The sequence below is a fragment of the Mobula hypostoma genome, chromosome 10, assembly GCF_963921235.1.
Source record: "Mobula hypostoma chromosome 10, sMobHyp1.1, whole genome shotgun sequence".
NCBI lineage: Eukaryota > Metazoa > Chordata > Chondrichthyes > Myliobatiformes > Myliobatidae > Mobula > Mobula hypostoma.
The window spans coordinates 95,089,311-95,105,001 of NC_086106.1; the positions used below are offsets into that span (position 1 = coordinate 95,089,311).

Below are 15,691 nucleotides of genomic sequence, written 5' to 3' on the forward strand. Positions count from 1 at the left end.
ACGATTGATGAAGGCCAATGCACCATATGCCGCCTTAACCACACAGTCAACCTGTGTAACAACTCCGAGTGTCCTATGGACTTGGACCCCAAGATCCCTTTGATCCTCCACACTGCCAAGAGTCTTGCCATTAATGCTATATTCTGCTATCATATTTGACCTTCCGAAATGGACATAAATCTGCAGCTAACCAATAATTCTTTGTGAGACGGTTTTGACATGGATTCAGTTTCTAAAATTTCATTCAGTACGGGTACATTCACTGACAGGGTCTGGGATATGTCTGAGATTGTTACTAGTATGAATGCAGATAAGTGTGTTGTGAAATAGAAACCAAATATGAGACGTTGCCAAGGTAGAAAAATGGATTTTAATAGTTAAGTATATCTATGGCCGTTTTTTCCTGTCTCCTGCAGTTTTGCGTTTTTTTTAAACTAAATACCCTGGAGCACTATCCTATACCATGTAACTTGAAAGGAGGTATCACCAGGCAGCCTAGTGTATATTCAGCCATTTATTGAGCCTCCTGCTGAAGAACAAATGAGATCTAATAGATTTTCCCTTTTCCTATAATCCACTTGAATGATAAATCATGGAGGCATTTGCAGTATTATTTAACAGGTGTGTTTATTTGCATGCAGGTGGCACCCCCAATATCTTTCCCGGTGTCAGCACCTCAAGTGCCTATGTATGGAATGGTGAGCAACTTTTACTTAATCTTTCCATTCTTTCAGCATCCTGAAGGAATTAATTTGTACTATCAATAATGATATTTGATTCCATTCTTCCTTGATTCAAATGTAGATTGTTGGGCTGAATTGTCTCAGGAGTGCTTGTTATCTGTGCATTCCTGGAAGAACTGCTTGCTACTACCACAGTGAATTGGAAGAGGCAGGGTGGTCGTCTGGGGTGTGGGAGTGCCGAAGGTAGAAGGTTAAGTTAGTACTTGAAAAGGCAATCTAAACCAAAGTGTTTGGATTGCCTCCTCTGCTGTTATTAGCAAATACAGTCTTTTAAAATAACTGAGCAAACTTTTTGAATATTTATTCATCAATTTCATTTATTCCTTAGAGTTAACTTTCTAAACTTAGTAGACATGACTGCTAATACTGCATCAAAACTGGATAGAAAGAAACTGAATTCTCTGCTTTCTAGAAATGTGATTATCCTGCCTATAGCTGCATGTAATCATTTTAGGTTTTCTTTTATTGATTATTTTTGTCTTTTTAATCACTCACAGGTACCTGCAATGGGAACTGTGCCTATGGTAGCACAACAGCCAATGATATATCCTCAAGCAGTAATGCGGGCAACTAATCCTTTTGCGCCAGTTAATGGGGCTCAGGTAAACATTGCACATGAGCTGTTCAGTTCTTCTGACATTTTTTCTCAAATGATCTGTCATCAAATACTCAGGGTGGCACTGTGGCTGCGTCTATAGAACTACTGCGTATTGCTCTAGTGAACCACATTCAGTCTTTACCTCCAGTGTTGTCTGTATCAAGTTTGCACATTCTGCTTTTGTAGGTTTTCTTTAATTGGTCACTGATCTGTTGTTGAGTAATAAAATCTGGATGTAGTTGATGGGAATGTGGAGCCAATAAACTGCATTAGTATAAATGGATGCGTAATGGTTAGCAGGGACTTGGTGGGCTGACTCTGACCCTCATTATGAAGGACAGAGTCAAAGTCATTAACTTCTTCCCTAAGTTTCCAAAAATCCAGTCATTCTTGTAGATAATGTGATAATTTTTGTATGAAGCAGAAATTTCATATCATTAATTACACTGGCAACAATTCCCCCAACTGAAGTATTTACCACAAATTTTGATTGCTCACAGATTTGCAAACTAGTTTCTTTGTTCATTTTCATGCTAAAAGTTTATTCTAACTTTTTTCTGTTGTCTCAGTTGCAGTTCATGTAGAGACTACAATGATGTATCAACCGCAGAGTTTTCAGTAAGCATCAAATATCTGGATGAAGGCAGATGAAAACAGACCAAGACTTGGGGCTTATTCATCATTTTAAAAATCTCATTGAATTTACATTATCTTACTGCTTCCTAATCTAACTTTTTAATGGTGAAATACTGAATGAAAACCGTCTGATCTGTATTGAATGGTCGTTATCTGAGTGAGCAGGCCTGAAATGATGTTCATATTTATTGACCTGTTCAGTGTGGTTTATTTTCTCTCTGCTGAACATAATTGAAACAACTCTTGAATCTAATCAAAAGTTACCAGTAATATTAACAAGTAAATGGAAATCTGAAGAGGAGTCATTGGACTCAAGCATATTCCTAAACAATTCTTAGATCCTGTCAGGGTGCTTGAATTGGATATTAACCTACTACCAGATAAGTATTTCAATGCACAACATTGAAAATTAAAGTTTCTATTGACAGCTGTTTACTTCCCTGTTCATTTGATCAACTTGGGAGAATTTCATCCTTTTGTGACCGGGTGTATTACATGATTTTGTTTTGTCAGGCAAGTTACTGGGGAATATCATTGTGTTTTGCTGTGCATAAAGTGAGTATTAATTTTACAGTATGTGTGAAAGGAAAATATACGTATACATGTGGTGTTTATTTTGAACAACTGCAAATCATGAAATGAATGTTTTTCAAAAGTTATCACCAACTTTTCTTGATATTAAAGATAAGACTGTAGAAATTGAGCATTTTCAAATTAATGCAAACTAGGTTGAAGAAATATGTAGCACCCAACTTCTGCTTGATGGATCTTGGAAATGGTTTAGTTAGAGACTGCTTATTCTAAATACATCTGAAATTGAATTTGCCATCAGCACCAAGATCTGATGGGTTAGCATGTACTGGCTTCGGTTGACTACAGAACAAATTGTGGAAATCATCACGATTGTACTACTTGGGACATCTGTTGAAAAGCACCATGTGCATTTAGAGCAACTGTAACCAAGTTAATTATCAATTTCTGAATGTGTGTACACTTCCTCCAAGGTCCTGCATCCATAAAAGTTTAGTGTTAAAACTCGAGTTAGTCAAGGATTCTCTGATGAAGGTGGATTCCTTGATACACCCCCTTGATTATACTAAAAGTGTTCATGACAGGTGACTGAAATTTAATTTGATTACTGTTCTCCAGCTCCACTCTCCATCTCCTCATTGGGTTTATGGCAATATTATACTGTTAACTAGCTCTGTTTATAAATAAGTTTCAACTTACAAATACTGTAACTTTGATTTTTGAGGATACATTTTTAAAAGGACAGTTCAGCACTGGAATTACAGAAATGTATGGTAAGAATTGATTAACCAACAGGACGATATGCAAATATTTTGTATCAAGCTACTTAATACAAAATGTTCAAGTTATAGGAAGGATGAACAAAAAATTACAGGTGTTAAGTGGGATTGAGTACCATTTATGTGGTATTGATATGCAAAGTTCCAGCAGGGATCTGTTTAAGCTCAATTTTATTGTACTCTTCTACTCATTCATATTCAGTTCTGATTCCATGAAGTAATCGATTTCAAACAAAATCAGAGGGTATCCTGTTTTACGTTGCCCTAATTATTTAGATTAACTGTTCAATCAGCAACCTTTATTAGGCAGCAGATGGATAACTGCTGGAAAATGTTCATCACCCACCCTATACTTCTCTAGATAGAATCAATTATAGATGAGCATCTATATATTTTCAGCCTGAGGTAAGTTAGTCTACATATAAGGCTTAATTCTCAAAGTTGAAATAGTAACTTTCCCCCTTCCTCCTTATATTGTATTACTTGATATTTTGTATCCTTTCTGATGATATGCCTCTTCAAGTAAGTTGGAATCTGCATATTTTATTTATCTGTGCCAACTCAAAATTATCCAGTTGTAATTAGTAAGCCTTTACAATTTCTAAATAAGATCCTGCTAAAGTAAGTGAATTATGATATCTCTGAACTTACAATAGCTACTCAGTAATATTTGTTCACATTTTTGTGATTATTTTATTTTAAATTTAACAATATTTTGATAAATCAGGAAAGGCTGTATTCCATTGTTGATATTTTATGCCTTTTAGTGTCAAGTTTTCCACCTACATTTTAATATATTACTTAAAAAATTGCAGATACAGTACTGAAGTCTCTGCTACTTAAGGGATAATTAAATGTCATTGGCAATTTTTATGTTGAATTTCCCTATTCATTCCTTACTCCACATTTTTTTTTCTTTTTCCTGCTCGGAGTTGGGCTTTACATCATGTTTTCTTTTGATAGAGTTAAGAGGCAAAAAAAGGGATCGGAAAATAATATACATTGGCTTTTGGCACTGTTTTCTCTGGATTTTCATCTATATACAAAATTGAAAGAGTATATACAATCAGTTCTTTTAAAGCAGGTGATAGCTATTCTAATGTTTAAAATAAACATGCTATTTACTCATGGAGCACTAGGTAGTTAGTTTCAGATTTGGACAATAGCCTGATATGTGTAGATTTACATTGTGCTCTGGAATGCAAAGGGACTCAATGTTTCAATAACATTTTAGCTGATGTAGATATCCAGGGAAGTCTTTTTAAAAATGTATAATATTCTTGATCAAATAATTTGTATAGTTCAAGATGGCACTCATGTTGAGAGTGATATTGAAACTCATCAGATATTGTTGTTTCAGCTCTCAAATGTAAAGAAAGATTTTTGTTCATAAGTTGCCTCATTGTGATGTAAATTATAGCATCTTTGTTTCTGTTAATAATAACTGTTGAGCTTGTTTCTTTTTTTTTGCATTGAATTGCCTGTGTTAGAAGGAGAGGGGTTGCTGGCAGAGCGGCACAGCAGAGAGAGGAAAACCAAGTAGGCAGGAAAGACCTTATGAGTTCAGTCTGTGTTTATCATTTTTGAAAGCTTTTCATTTGTCATTCTGCTCATGATCTCATGTTGCCAAATATTTGGGAATTAATAACTTCCTGAATGCTTAGCTCTGTTTTAGTGTGAAATGCATCATAAAATAATCCTAGTTCAATCTGTGGAGGCTGATCTGGTCTGTTATATGAAAATGCATAATGGAAGCAATCAATGTTATCATGAATTTTTTAAAAAAGAAAATACTGGAAACATGCAGCAGGTCACTTTAGCAATCTGTAATTTGCCATATCTTCAAAATTAGAGACTCCTGCAGGCTTCCTACTTGCGTGCAAGGAGAGAATTATGAAAGACAAGCTAGTTAAGCCTGAGAACTCAGAAACTTGCAAATTATGCTCAGTATTATGTAATCATAGTTTGCACAAGTAATTTATTTTTTAAAATGGATTTATAACAAGTTAATTATATTCATTTTGTGGTAATAGCAAATTACATTCCACATGCAGTAGAGCCAAGAGCCTTCCAGTAACCAAGTAGAAGCCCCCAATTTGTGGACATAAATTTACAAAGCTTGTTTGAATCCTGTTTCCTATGTTGCCATTGATCATAGTTCCTCCTACTTCCCTACCCTGACCTTGGCTTATTGTACGTAATATTTGGATTTTGTGATTGCACAATTCAGCAAATTATCACAAGTTACAATATGCGAGGGCCAGTTTTACTGGTGTACAATAATTTCATTTGATCACCGACTTTTTAATGTTCTCATTAGAATTAAGAAACCTTACGTTACATGCTTTCTAAGGTTGAGAACTACTATTAATGCAAATAAATACAGATGTGCCAATGGAGCAAGAAGCCAACAGAACGTGTTATAAATCTGGTTTTCTGGCTTTCTCCGTCTAGAAATCTAATTGACTCCGTCTTAAAAACATAATTAAGCTGCAATAATTTCTTAAGGTTTTGATTTGCATGGAACACCTTTCAAAGCACTTGTCTGCACATATTTTGCTAAAATTTTCATTTTAATTTCTAATGTCGATGAAGCACACTGACTTGCTGCTACCCTTTTCATTGCAAATTTAAAAGTACCAAGGAACTTCTGTACATCCAACCAGGAATGCTTCTTATTGAAATTCCAACCATGTGCTGTTTAAATGCTTCCCTCATTGTGGTCTTCAATTTTTAAAATGTCACCACAACAATGACTTTTAAACAAGTAAATGCTGAATTTCCTTCACACTATAAACTACCTTTTCCATCACCTTAACAGGTTTTTCCTATGTTAATCCATCACTTTAATAAAAAAAAACTCTTCCAACATTTATATGTATCACTGTGGTAAATGTGTGAGCACTGAAATGTAGAGGGAGAGTACCCTAGATTTTAGTGCACTTCGAAGTGAGTATTGAATAAATAATTACGCACTGTGGATCGGTGCTTCTTTGTAAATAAGTGCAGGAATTTCTTTTCTTTTTTTAAGAGTAGTTTATGCTGTGAGGGGAACAAAAAAAATATGTGAATTGCAACATATAAAAATTACGCTGTTGTATTGCATTTTTGCAGATTATATTTTTGAGTAATTGAAACCTGTATATGTTATCATTTATACATTCAAAGTAACTAGTAAACTTAGAAAACTAGCAAGTTTCATCAGGGTTGTATTTGATTCTGAAATCAGTGTATGGGCAAGTGCATTACTGCATAATAAAGGACATGTATTAAACAACCCTGCTTGTGATTTTTACAGCAATCTTAAATGAGTTACTTGAAGTTCACTGTTTAAAATCTATTTGTTTTTCACATGGGTTAGACTCCAAATGCAACTGTATTTATATAGCATTTTTCATCCAAAAAAGTGTTGTTCACAGGACTAGGAGAGGACACAAAAAGTTTGATAACTAAAACTAGAATTTTAAAACAAGACATACATGGACGATAGATAACTAGCCTTTTGGACAAGTTAGAATATGAACAGCAGCACTGAATCATTATTTTTCATAACTTCAGTGATTGTGTGTTGTTCTATTTCATGTTTTCATGCTGTTCCATTAAAATTCACTACTTGTTGCACACAGCAAAGCTGAAGTTATAACTGAAGCTGGAAAATTAAGAAGTTGACTCATACCATTAACAGTACTGGTACTTTATTCAGTAGCTACTTTATTAGGTACAGGAGTGGAACCTGGCATGCTGTTCTGCTACAGCCCCTCCACTTCAAGATTCAATATGTGTTCAGAGATGCTTTTCTGCACACCACTGCTGTAACACATGGTTACTTGGGTTACTGTCACTTTCCTGTCAGCTTGAACCAGTCTGGTTATTCACTTCTACCCCTCTCATTAACAACATGTTTTCGCCCACAGAACTGCCACTCACTGGATTTTTTTTTGCACCTTTCTCTGTATACTCTATACACTGTTGTGCATGAAAATCTCAGGAGATCAGCAGTTTCTGAGATGCTCAAATCATCCTATCTGGTACCAACAATCATTCCATGGTCAATGTCACTTAGGGTCACATTTCTTCCCCATTCTGAACCATTTGACCATGTCTGCATACTTTTATGCATTGAGTGGCTTATCAGACATTTGCAATAACAAGCAAGTGTACCTAATAAAGTGACCAGTGAGTGTATGTATGGCTATTTAGGCATGTTACAAGTCTAGTCCCCAACAACCTAAGCCACTAACTTTGAGCAAAGGGTAGGAAGTGAAGTCTTTTACAATATATCTTCTAAAGCTCAACCTTCTTGGATATCAATTATTGAAGTGTTGAAGAGGAGAAACTTGATGTGTTTCCATCTTGTCATTAGGTCAGTTCATTTACAGTCCAGGAATTCTGTCAGATGTGACATGTCTGTGTGTGTTGAATAGGCAGTCTGAGTGCCAATGTAAATGGCTTTGTGTAATTCATTACTTTAGGTGGATGCTGTTTATCAAAGTTAAATTAGAGAGTAAAATGTGTTGCGAAATGCCAGGTTCCACCTTTTCCCTCCTAGTCCAAACTTGTAATATACCAATAGAAGAGGAGGAACAAAGTTTATAATGTTTTCTCAATAATATCTTAATGTTTATTAATTATGTATATTAATCTATGCCTTAATACCTGCCCAGTGATCGCAGCGATGGTATGTTGGCAGTTAAAAAGATCAAAAAGCAAATGATCAATGACTTTGTAACTAATGCATTTATTTATCAAGATACAGGGCAGAGCAGGCCCTTCCAGCCACACCACCCAGCAATCAAGTAATGTAGGAAGTCTAAACAACTCCTTGCCTGGTAATAGAACGGACAGATGATCTGCAACTATTTCAGCTAGCAAAATGTTGAAAAAAAAAGTCAGGCATGCATCAATTTCCCATTTCCAGTGTGAGGGATGTACTTCTGTTTAACACTTTCACAATGAATATGCTCTTTAGGTCTGCCCAGATCAAGACTTCAGTATCCTCAACTGACCCATGAAAACTGGATGGAAGTAATCTACTTCCATTTCATTCTTCCTTATGTCGGTCAGTACACTGGCAGAGCTATAATTAGGCTGAAGTCAAAAAATAAACAACTGAAAGAACTTAGCAGGTCAAGTAGCATCTGTGGAGCCAAAGTAATAATGGACATGCGGGTTATGATTCTGTATCAGGACTGAGTGTAGAAGGGAGAGCAAGGAGTGAGACAAAGACAGATAGATGAAACCAGGTGAGGGAGTGATGGTGAGCAAATAGAGCCAAGGGTTGAGGGTGGGGGTGATTGGAACCAGATAATGGTAGAATGATGGGCAGATGGAGCCAGGAGGAGGAAATGTTAGGAAACATGAACCATGGGATGCAAAACCCAGATCGACCGGTGCTGTGTGTGGTTGATGGGCTGATGAAACCAGTTGGGACAAGGAGTTGTTTAGGTAAAGGGATGGAAAGGTGAACAAAAGAAAAGAGACTGTAAGTAGACTTCTAGGAATAGTAAACAAGTAGGTTAATTGAACTAAAAGAAACACCTTTGCCACTTCCTTTCCAAACAATCTTTTTAAATCCGATACTTAGATTCAAGAAGATACATACTAGATCTAGTACTAGGTAATGAACCGGGTCAGGTCACAGATCTCTCAGTGGGTGAGCATCTGGGGGACAGTGACCACCGCTCCCTGGCCTTTAGCATTATCATGGAAAAGGATAGAATCAGAGAGGGCAGGAAAATTTTTAATTGGGGAAGGGCAAATTATGAGGCTATAAAGGCTAGAACTTGCAGATGTGAATTGGGATGATGTTTTTGCAGGGAAAGGTACTATGGACACGTGGTTGATGTTTAGAGATCTCTTGCTGGATGTTAGGGATAAATTTGTCCCGGTGAAGAGGATAAAGAATGGTAGGGTGAAGGAACCATGGGTGACAAGTGAGGTGGAAAATCTAGTCAGGTGGAAGAAGGCAGAATACATGAGGTTTAGGAAGCAAGGATCAGATGGGTCTATTGAGGAATATAGGGAAGCAAGAAAGGGGCTGAGAAGAGCAAGAAGGGGGCCTGAGAAGGCCTTGGCGAGTAGGGTAAAGGAAAACCCCAAGGCATTCTTCAATTATGTGAAGAAAAAAAGGATGACGGGTGAAGGTAGGACCGATTAGAGATAAAGATGGGAAGATGTGCGTGGAGGTGGTGGAAGTGAGCGAGGTCCTCAATGAATACTTCTCTTCGGTATTCACCAATGAGAGGGAACTTGATGGTGAGAACAATATGAGTGAGGTTGATATTAAGGGAGAGGAGGTGTTGGAGTTGTATTTTAAAATACATTAGGATGGATAAGTCCCCGGGGCCTGACGGAATAGTCCCCAGGCTGCTCCACGAGGTGAGGGAAGAGATTGCTGAGCCTCTGGCTAGGATCTTTATGTCCTGGTTGTCCACAGGAATGGTACTGGAGGATTGGAGGGAGGCGAATGTTGTCCCCTTATTCAAAAAAGGTAGTAGGGATAGTCCGGATAATTATAGACCAGTGAGTCTTACATTTGTGGTGGGAAAGCTGTTGGAAAAGATTGTTAGAGATAGGATCTCTGGGCATTTAGAGAATCATGGTCTGATCAGGGACAGCATGGCTTTGTGAAGGGCAGATCATGTCTAACAAGCCTGATAGAGTTCTTTGAGGAGGTGACCAGGCATATAGGTGAGGGTAGAGCAGTGGATGTGATCTATATGGATTTTAGTAAGGCATTTGAGAAGGTTCCACATGGTGGGCTTATTCAGAAAGTCAGAAGGCATGGGATCCAGGGAAATTTGGCCAGGTGGATTCAGAATTGGCCTGCCAGCCGAGGGCAGAGGGTCGTGGTGGAGGGAGTACATTCAGATTGGAGGATTGTGACTAGTGGTGTCCCAGAAGGATCTGTTCTGGGACCTCTACTTTTCGTGATTTTTATTAACGACCTGCATGTGAGGGTAGAAGGGTGGGTTGGCAAGTTTGCAGACGACACAAAGGTTGGTGGTGGTGTAGATAGTGTAGAGGATTGTCGAAGATTGCAGAGAGACATTGATAGGATGCAGAAGTGGCAGATGGAGTTCAACCCGGAGAAGTGTGAGGTGGTACACTTTGGAAAGACAAACTCCAAGGCAGAGTTCAAAGTAAATGGCAGGATACTTGGTAGTGTGGAGGAGCAGAGGGATCTGGGGATGCATGTCCACAGATCCCTGAAAGTTGCCTCACAGGTAGATAGGGTAGTTAAGAGAGCTTATGGTGTATTAGCTTTCATAAGTCGAGGGATAGAGTTTAAGAGTAGTGATGTAATGATGCAGCTCTATAAAACTCTGGTTAGGCCACACTTGGAGTACTGTGTCCAGTTCTGGTTGCCTCACTATAGGAAGGATGTGGAAGCATTGGAAAGGGTGCAGAAGAGATTTACCAGGGTGCTGCCTGGTTTAGAGAGTATGCATTATGATCAGAGATTAAGGGAGCTAGGGCTTTACTCTTTGGAGAGAAGGAGCATGAGAGGAGACATGATAGAGGGGTACAAGATATTAAGAGGAATAGATAGAGTGGATAGCCAGCACCTCTTCCCCAGGGCACCACTGCTCAATACAAGAGGATATGGCTTTAAGGTAGGGGGTGGGAAGTTCAAAGGGGATATTAGAGGAAGGTGTTTTACTCAGAGAGTGGTTGGTTCGTGGAATGCACTGCCTGAGTCAGTGGTGGAGGCAGATACACTAGTGAAGTTTTAGAGACTACTAGACAGGTATATGGAGGAATTTAAGGTGAGGGGTTATATGGGAGGCAGGGTTTGAGGGTTGGCACAACATTGTGGGCCGAAGGGCCTGTAATGTGCTGTACTATTCTATGTTCTATGTAATACTTACAATGTTCCTATGCGTTAATACAATTATGGTTCATGTATAAAGACAATACTGGGGATGTTAATCCTAATAGTTGGCCCAAAAGTAATCTGTCCTGGAAGATAACCAGCAATATCTCTTACTAATATATTTCTATTAATTTCGGTTAAAAACTAATTTTAAAAAATCCCATAACACATCACTAGCAAACAATTGAATGATAATCGAGGCTGAGAAATATAGCCAATTTTGAACATTAAACTTAATTGGACAGATCATTCATTTGTTGGGATCACTGTTAATAATTTTGTTGAGTTTTACCTTTTATTACCTGCTAAGTAGGACAGATGATCCAAAAATCACAAGTTTTACAGAGGAGTTCCACAGCTTAATGCCCAGGCAAGGTCTTTAAGTTCCCATTGGCAGTTATGCCAATTGATGAATTAAAAGAAAACAGCCAATATATAAGGAGTAAATGGTGCAAATTATTGCTCAAACCACCCACTTGCCTGTCTCATTGGCCGCTGACCACCCCATCTGTGCACGAGTATGATTCCCATTTTTGTCCTCAGAAACCATAAGACCAAAATGGAAGTAAATCATTCCTGATACTGAGAGACAGCCTGAGAAAACAATGGAAATCAAGATGCACCAAGAATCACAATTGCCCTAAGATGTCAGATGGTTGAAGTCAAGAGGAAGTTCTTAAGCTGGAAAAATAATGAAACCATGATAGAATTTGAAAACAAGAACACCAATGTTAGAACTGAAGTCGTTGCAAGTATCAATGGCACTCTTCAAAATTAAAGTCCTTTGAAGGATTCTGAAATGTGTAATATAAATTCATGTTCCTGCTTTAGTAAAGTATTGCACCCTTGTACAGTTCTCCATTTTACAAACAAACTTGAAATGTCAAGCTTTTTAGCTACAACAAGGCTTGAATGTTCTACAGTGACAGTACAACTGTGTTGCTGAATAAATGCAATGTTCTGAACTCTATTCACTCTTCCTTCCTCTATTTCCAAGTTTTGTCTCCTCTTCTGCAACTTACTCCTCTTTTCCTGGCTTTGCTTTTACAGATGCACAAAATTACCTAACCAGAGCAGCCATTATTTTTGTGTAAACCTGATGAATGGAAGAGACTCTTGGTTTTCTATACCTGAATACATTGAGACTAGTTAGATGAAACTGTCTAGGGGATCTAGGAGTTCTTGCACTGTAAAAGTATGGTATTATTGGATTGGAAATATTACAATAAATCAACTATTTGAAGACCACAGATACAGATGGTTGATGAAAGCAGCACTGGAAATGCAGCTAATTGGCCAATAACCTCAATGCATAGGTTATTTGGTTCTATCAAGATCATTCACATTCCATATACCGAAGGCACCACCCCAGCCAAGAGCACTGGAAGAAGCATTTGGAAAATCTCAATGAAAACTACCTTTGACATGAGACGTGGGAGCAGAATGAGGACATTTGGCCCATTGAGTCTGCTCCTCTATCCAATCATGGCTAATGCTTTTCTTCCAAGCCACTCCACAACCTTCTCCCCATAACCTTTGATGCCGTGTTCAATCAAGAACGCTGCTTTAAATACACCCAATGACTTGGCCTCCACAGCTGCCTGTGCTAATAAATACCACTAATTCACCAAACTCTGTCTAAAGAAACATCGGATCTCTGTTTTAAATGGATTCCCCTCTAGCCAGAGGTTGTACCCTCTTGTCCTAGACTCCCCCCACCATGGGAAACATCCTTTCCACATCTACTGTCTTGGCCTTTCAGTATTTGAAAGGTTTCAATGAGATCTCCCCACCCATTCTTCTAAATTCCAGTGAGTACAGACCCAAAGCCATCAAACGATCCTCATATGATAACCCTTTCATTCCCAGAATCATCCTTATGAACCTCTGAACCCTCTCCAATGCTAGCACATCTCTTAGATGAGTCCAAAACTGTTCACAATTCTCGATGTGTGGCCTCACCAGTGCCTTATAATGCCTCAGCATCACATCCCTACTCTTGTACTCTAGACCTCCTGAAATGAATGCTAAAATTCCATTTGCCTTCCTCGTCACCGATGCTATTTGCAAGTTAGCCTTTAGGATGTTCTGCACAAGGACTCCCAAGTCCATTTGCATCTCAGATTTTTAGATTTTCTCCCTGTTTAGAAAATAGTCTGCACATTTATTTCTACTACCAAAGTGAATGACCATGCATTTTCCAACATTATATTTCATCTTCCACTCTCTTACCCATTCTCCTATTCTGTCCTTTTGCAGCCTGCCTGTTTCCTCAACACTATCTGCCCTCCACCAATCTTTGTATCATCTGCAAACTTGGCAACAGAGCCTTCTATTCCATCATCTAAATCATTGACATACAGCATAAAAAGAAGTGGTCCTAACACTGACCCCTGTGGAACACCATCAGTCAGTGGCAGCCAACCGGAAAAGGATCCTTTTATTCCCCCGTGATGCCACCTACCAATCAGACAATGCTCTAACCATGCCAATAATTTTCCTGTAATACCATGGGCTCTTAACTTGGTACATAGCGTCATCTGTGGTAGCTTGTCAAAGGCCCTCTGAAAGTCGAAACATACAACATCTACTGCTTCTCCTTTATCTATCCTATTTGTAATCTCCCCAAAGAATTCCAATGGGTTAGTCAGGCAAGATTTTCCCTTAAGGAAACCATGCTGACTTTGTCCTATCTTGTCTTATGTCACCAAGTACTCCATAACTTCATCCTTAACAATTGATTCCAACATCTTCCCTACCACTGAGGTCAGGCTAACTAGTCTATAATTTCCTTTCTGCTGCCTTCCTCCTTTCTTAAAGAGTGGAGTGACATTTGCAATTTTCCAGTCCTCTGGCACCATGCCAGAGTCCAATGATTTTAGAAAAATCATCACTAATGCCTCCACAATCTCTACCACCACCTCTTTCCCAACCCTAGTATGCAGTTCATCTGGCCCGTGTGACTTCTGTACCCTTTTTGAGCATCTTCTCGCTTATAATATAACTGCACTCACTTCACTTCCTTCACACCCTTCAACATCTGGCACACTGCTAGTGTCTTCTGCAGCGAAGACTGATGCAAAATACTCATTTAGTTCATCTGTATTCTCCTTGGTCCCTGTTATCATTTCTCCTGCCTCATGTTCTAGCAGTCCTATATCTACTCTCATCTCTTTTATGTTTTACATAATTGACAAAGCTTTTACTATCCACTTTTTTATTGTTTGCTAGCCTGCTTTCATAGTCCATCTTTTCCCTCCTAATGATTCTATTAGTTGCTCTCTGTAGGGTTTTAAAAGTTTCCCAGTCCTGTCTTCCCACTAATTTTTGCTTTGTTGTATATCCTCGCTTTTGCTTTTACATTAGCTTTGACTTCCCTTGTCAGCCATGGTTGTACTAGTTTGCCATTTGGGTTTTCATTTGATTTTGAAATACATCTACCTTGCACCTTCCCTGTTTTTCCTAAAAACTCAAGCCATTGCTGCTCTGCTATCTACCTTCCAGCATCTCCTTCCATTTTACTTTGGCCAACTCTTCTCTCATACCTCTGTAATTTCCTTTACTCTTCTGAAATACTGCTGTGTCAGACTTTACTTTCTCCATACCAAATTTCAGGTTGAACTCAATCATATTGTGATCACTGCCTCCTAAGGGTTCTTTTCTCTTAAGCTCCCTAAAATCACATCTGGTTGATTATGCAACACTCAATCCAGTACAGCTGATTCCCCAGTAGTGTCAATGACAAACTGCACTGAAAAGCCATCTCAAGGCATTCAACAAGCTCATTCTGTTGAGATCCATTTCCAACCTTATTTTCCCAATTAACCTGCATGTTGAAATCTCCCATGACTATCATAACATTGCCCTTTTGACACGCCTTTTCTATTTCCTGTTGTAATCTGTGGTCCACATCCCAACTACTGCCTGTATATAACTGCCAGCAGGGTCCTTTTACCCTTGCAGTTTCTCAACTCAACCCACAAGGATTCAACATCTTCCAATCGCATCTTTCTACTGATTTGATGCCATTCTTTACCAATAGAGCCACACTAGCCCCTCTGCCGCCTTTCCTATTCCTCTGATACGACGTGAAACCTTGGACATTCAGCTCCCAACTTCAACCATCCTTCAGCCACGATTCAGTGATGGCCACATTTTATACCCAATAATTTGTAAAAGTGCAACAAGATCATCCACCCAGTGACCTTGATTCCGTTCCACTGTATTCTATCTGCTACATTTTGGTGTTACCCAGCTCAACAATAAACTGGCATAACCATTAAATACCAACAAGCAACAAAGCCCCTGGAGCAAAATCCCTGTGGTAGTATTAGAATATTACAGGCAGATATTTCCCATGTGAAACCTACCTCTTCCCTTTTTCATTTGGAAGCGATGAGCGTGTCCGGTACCTCGCAAACGCTATTACCATATGGAAAGAAACAAACTCATTCAGGCTAATTATAAAAGTGTATCCAGCGTCCTCCGTCATAGGGAAATTAGCTGAATCAAAGATGAAAGGTGGATT

The 15,691-nt window shown here is 38.6% G+C and overlaps 1 protein-coding gene across 6 annotated transcripts in view; it reads left to right on the forward strand.

The window, feature by feature from the left end:
- LOC134353047 (phosphatidylinositol-binding clathrin assembly protein-like) overlaps window positions 1-5,404 on the forward strand; it is a 133,542-nt gene extending 128,138 nt beyond the window's left edge. For all 6 annotated transcript variants that reach the window (XM_063060877.1, XM_063060881.1, XM_063060876.1 and 3 more), the window contains 3 exons: window positions 642-698; window positions 1,241-1,345; window positions 1,911-5,404. In XM_063060877.1, coding sequence (XP_062916947.1) covers window positions 642-698; window positions 1,241-1,345; window positions 1,911-1,925 — 177 coding nt within the window. In that variant the 3' untranslated portion in view covers window positions 1,926-5,404. The remainder of the gene's footprint in view (window positions 1-641; window positions 699-1,240; window positions 1,346-1,910) is intronic.
- The last annotated feature ends 10,287 nt before the right edge of the window (window positions 5,405-15,691 follow it).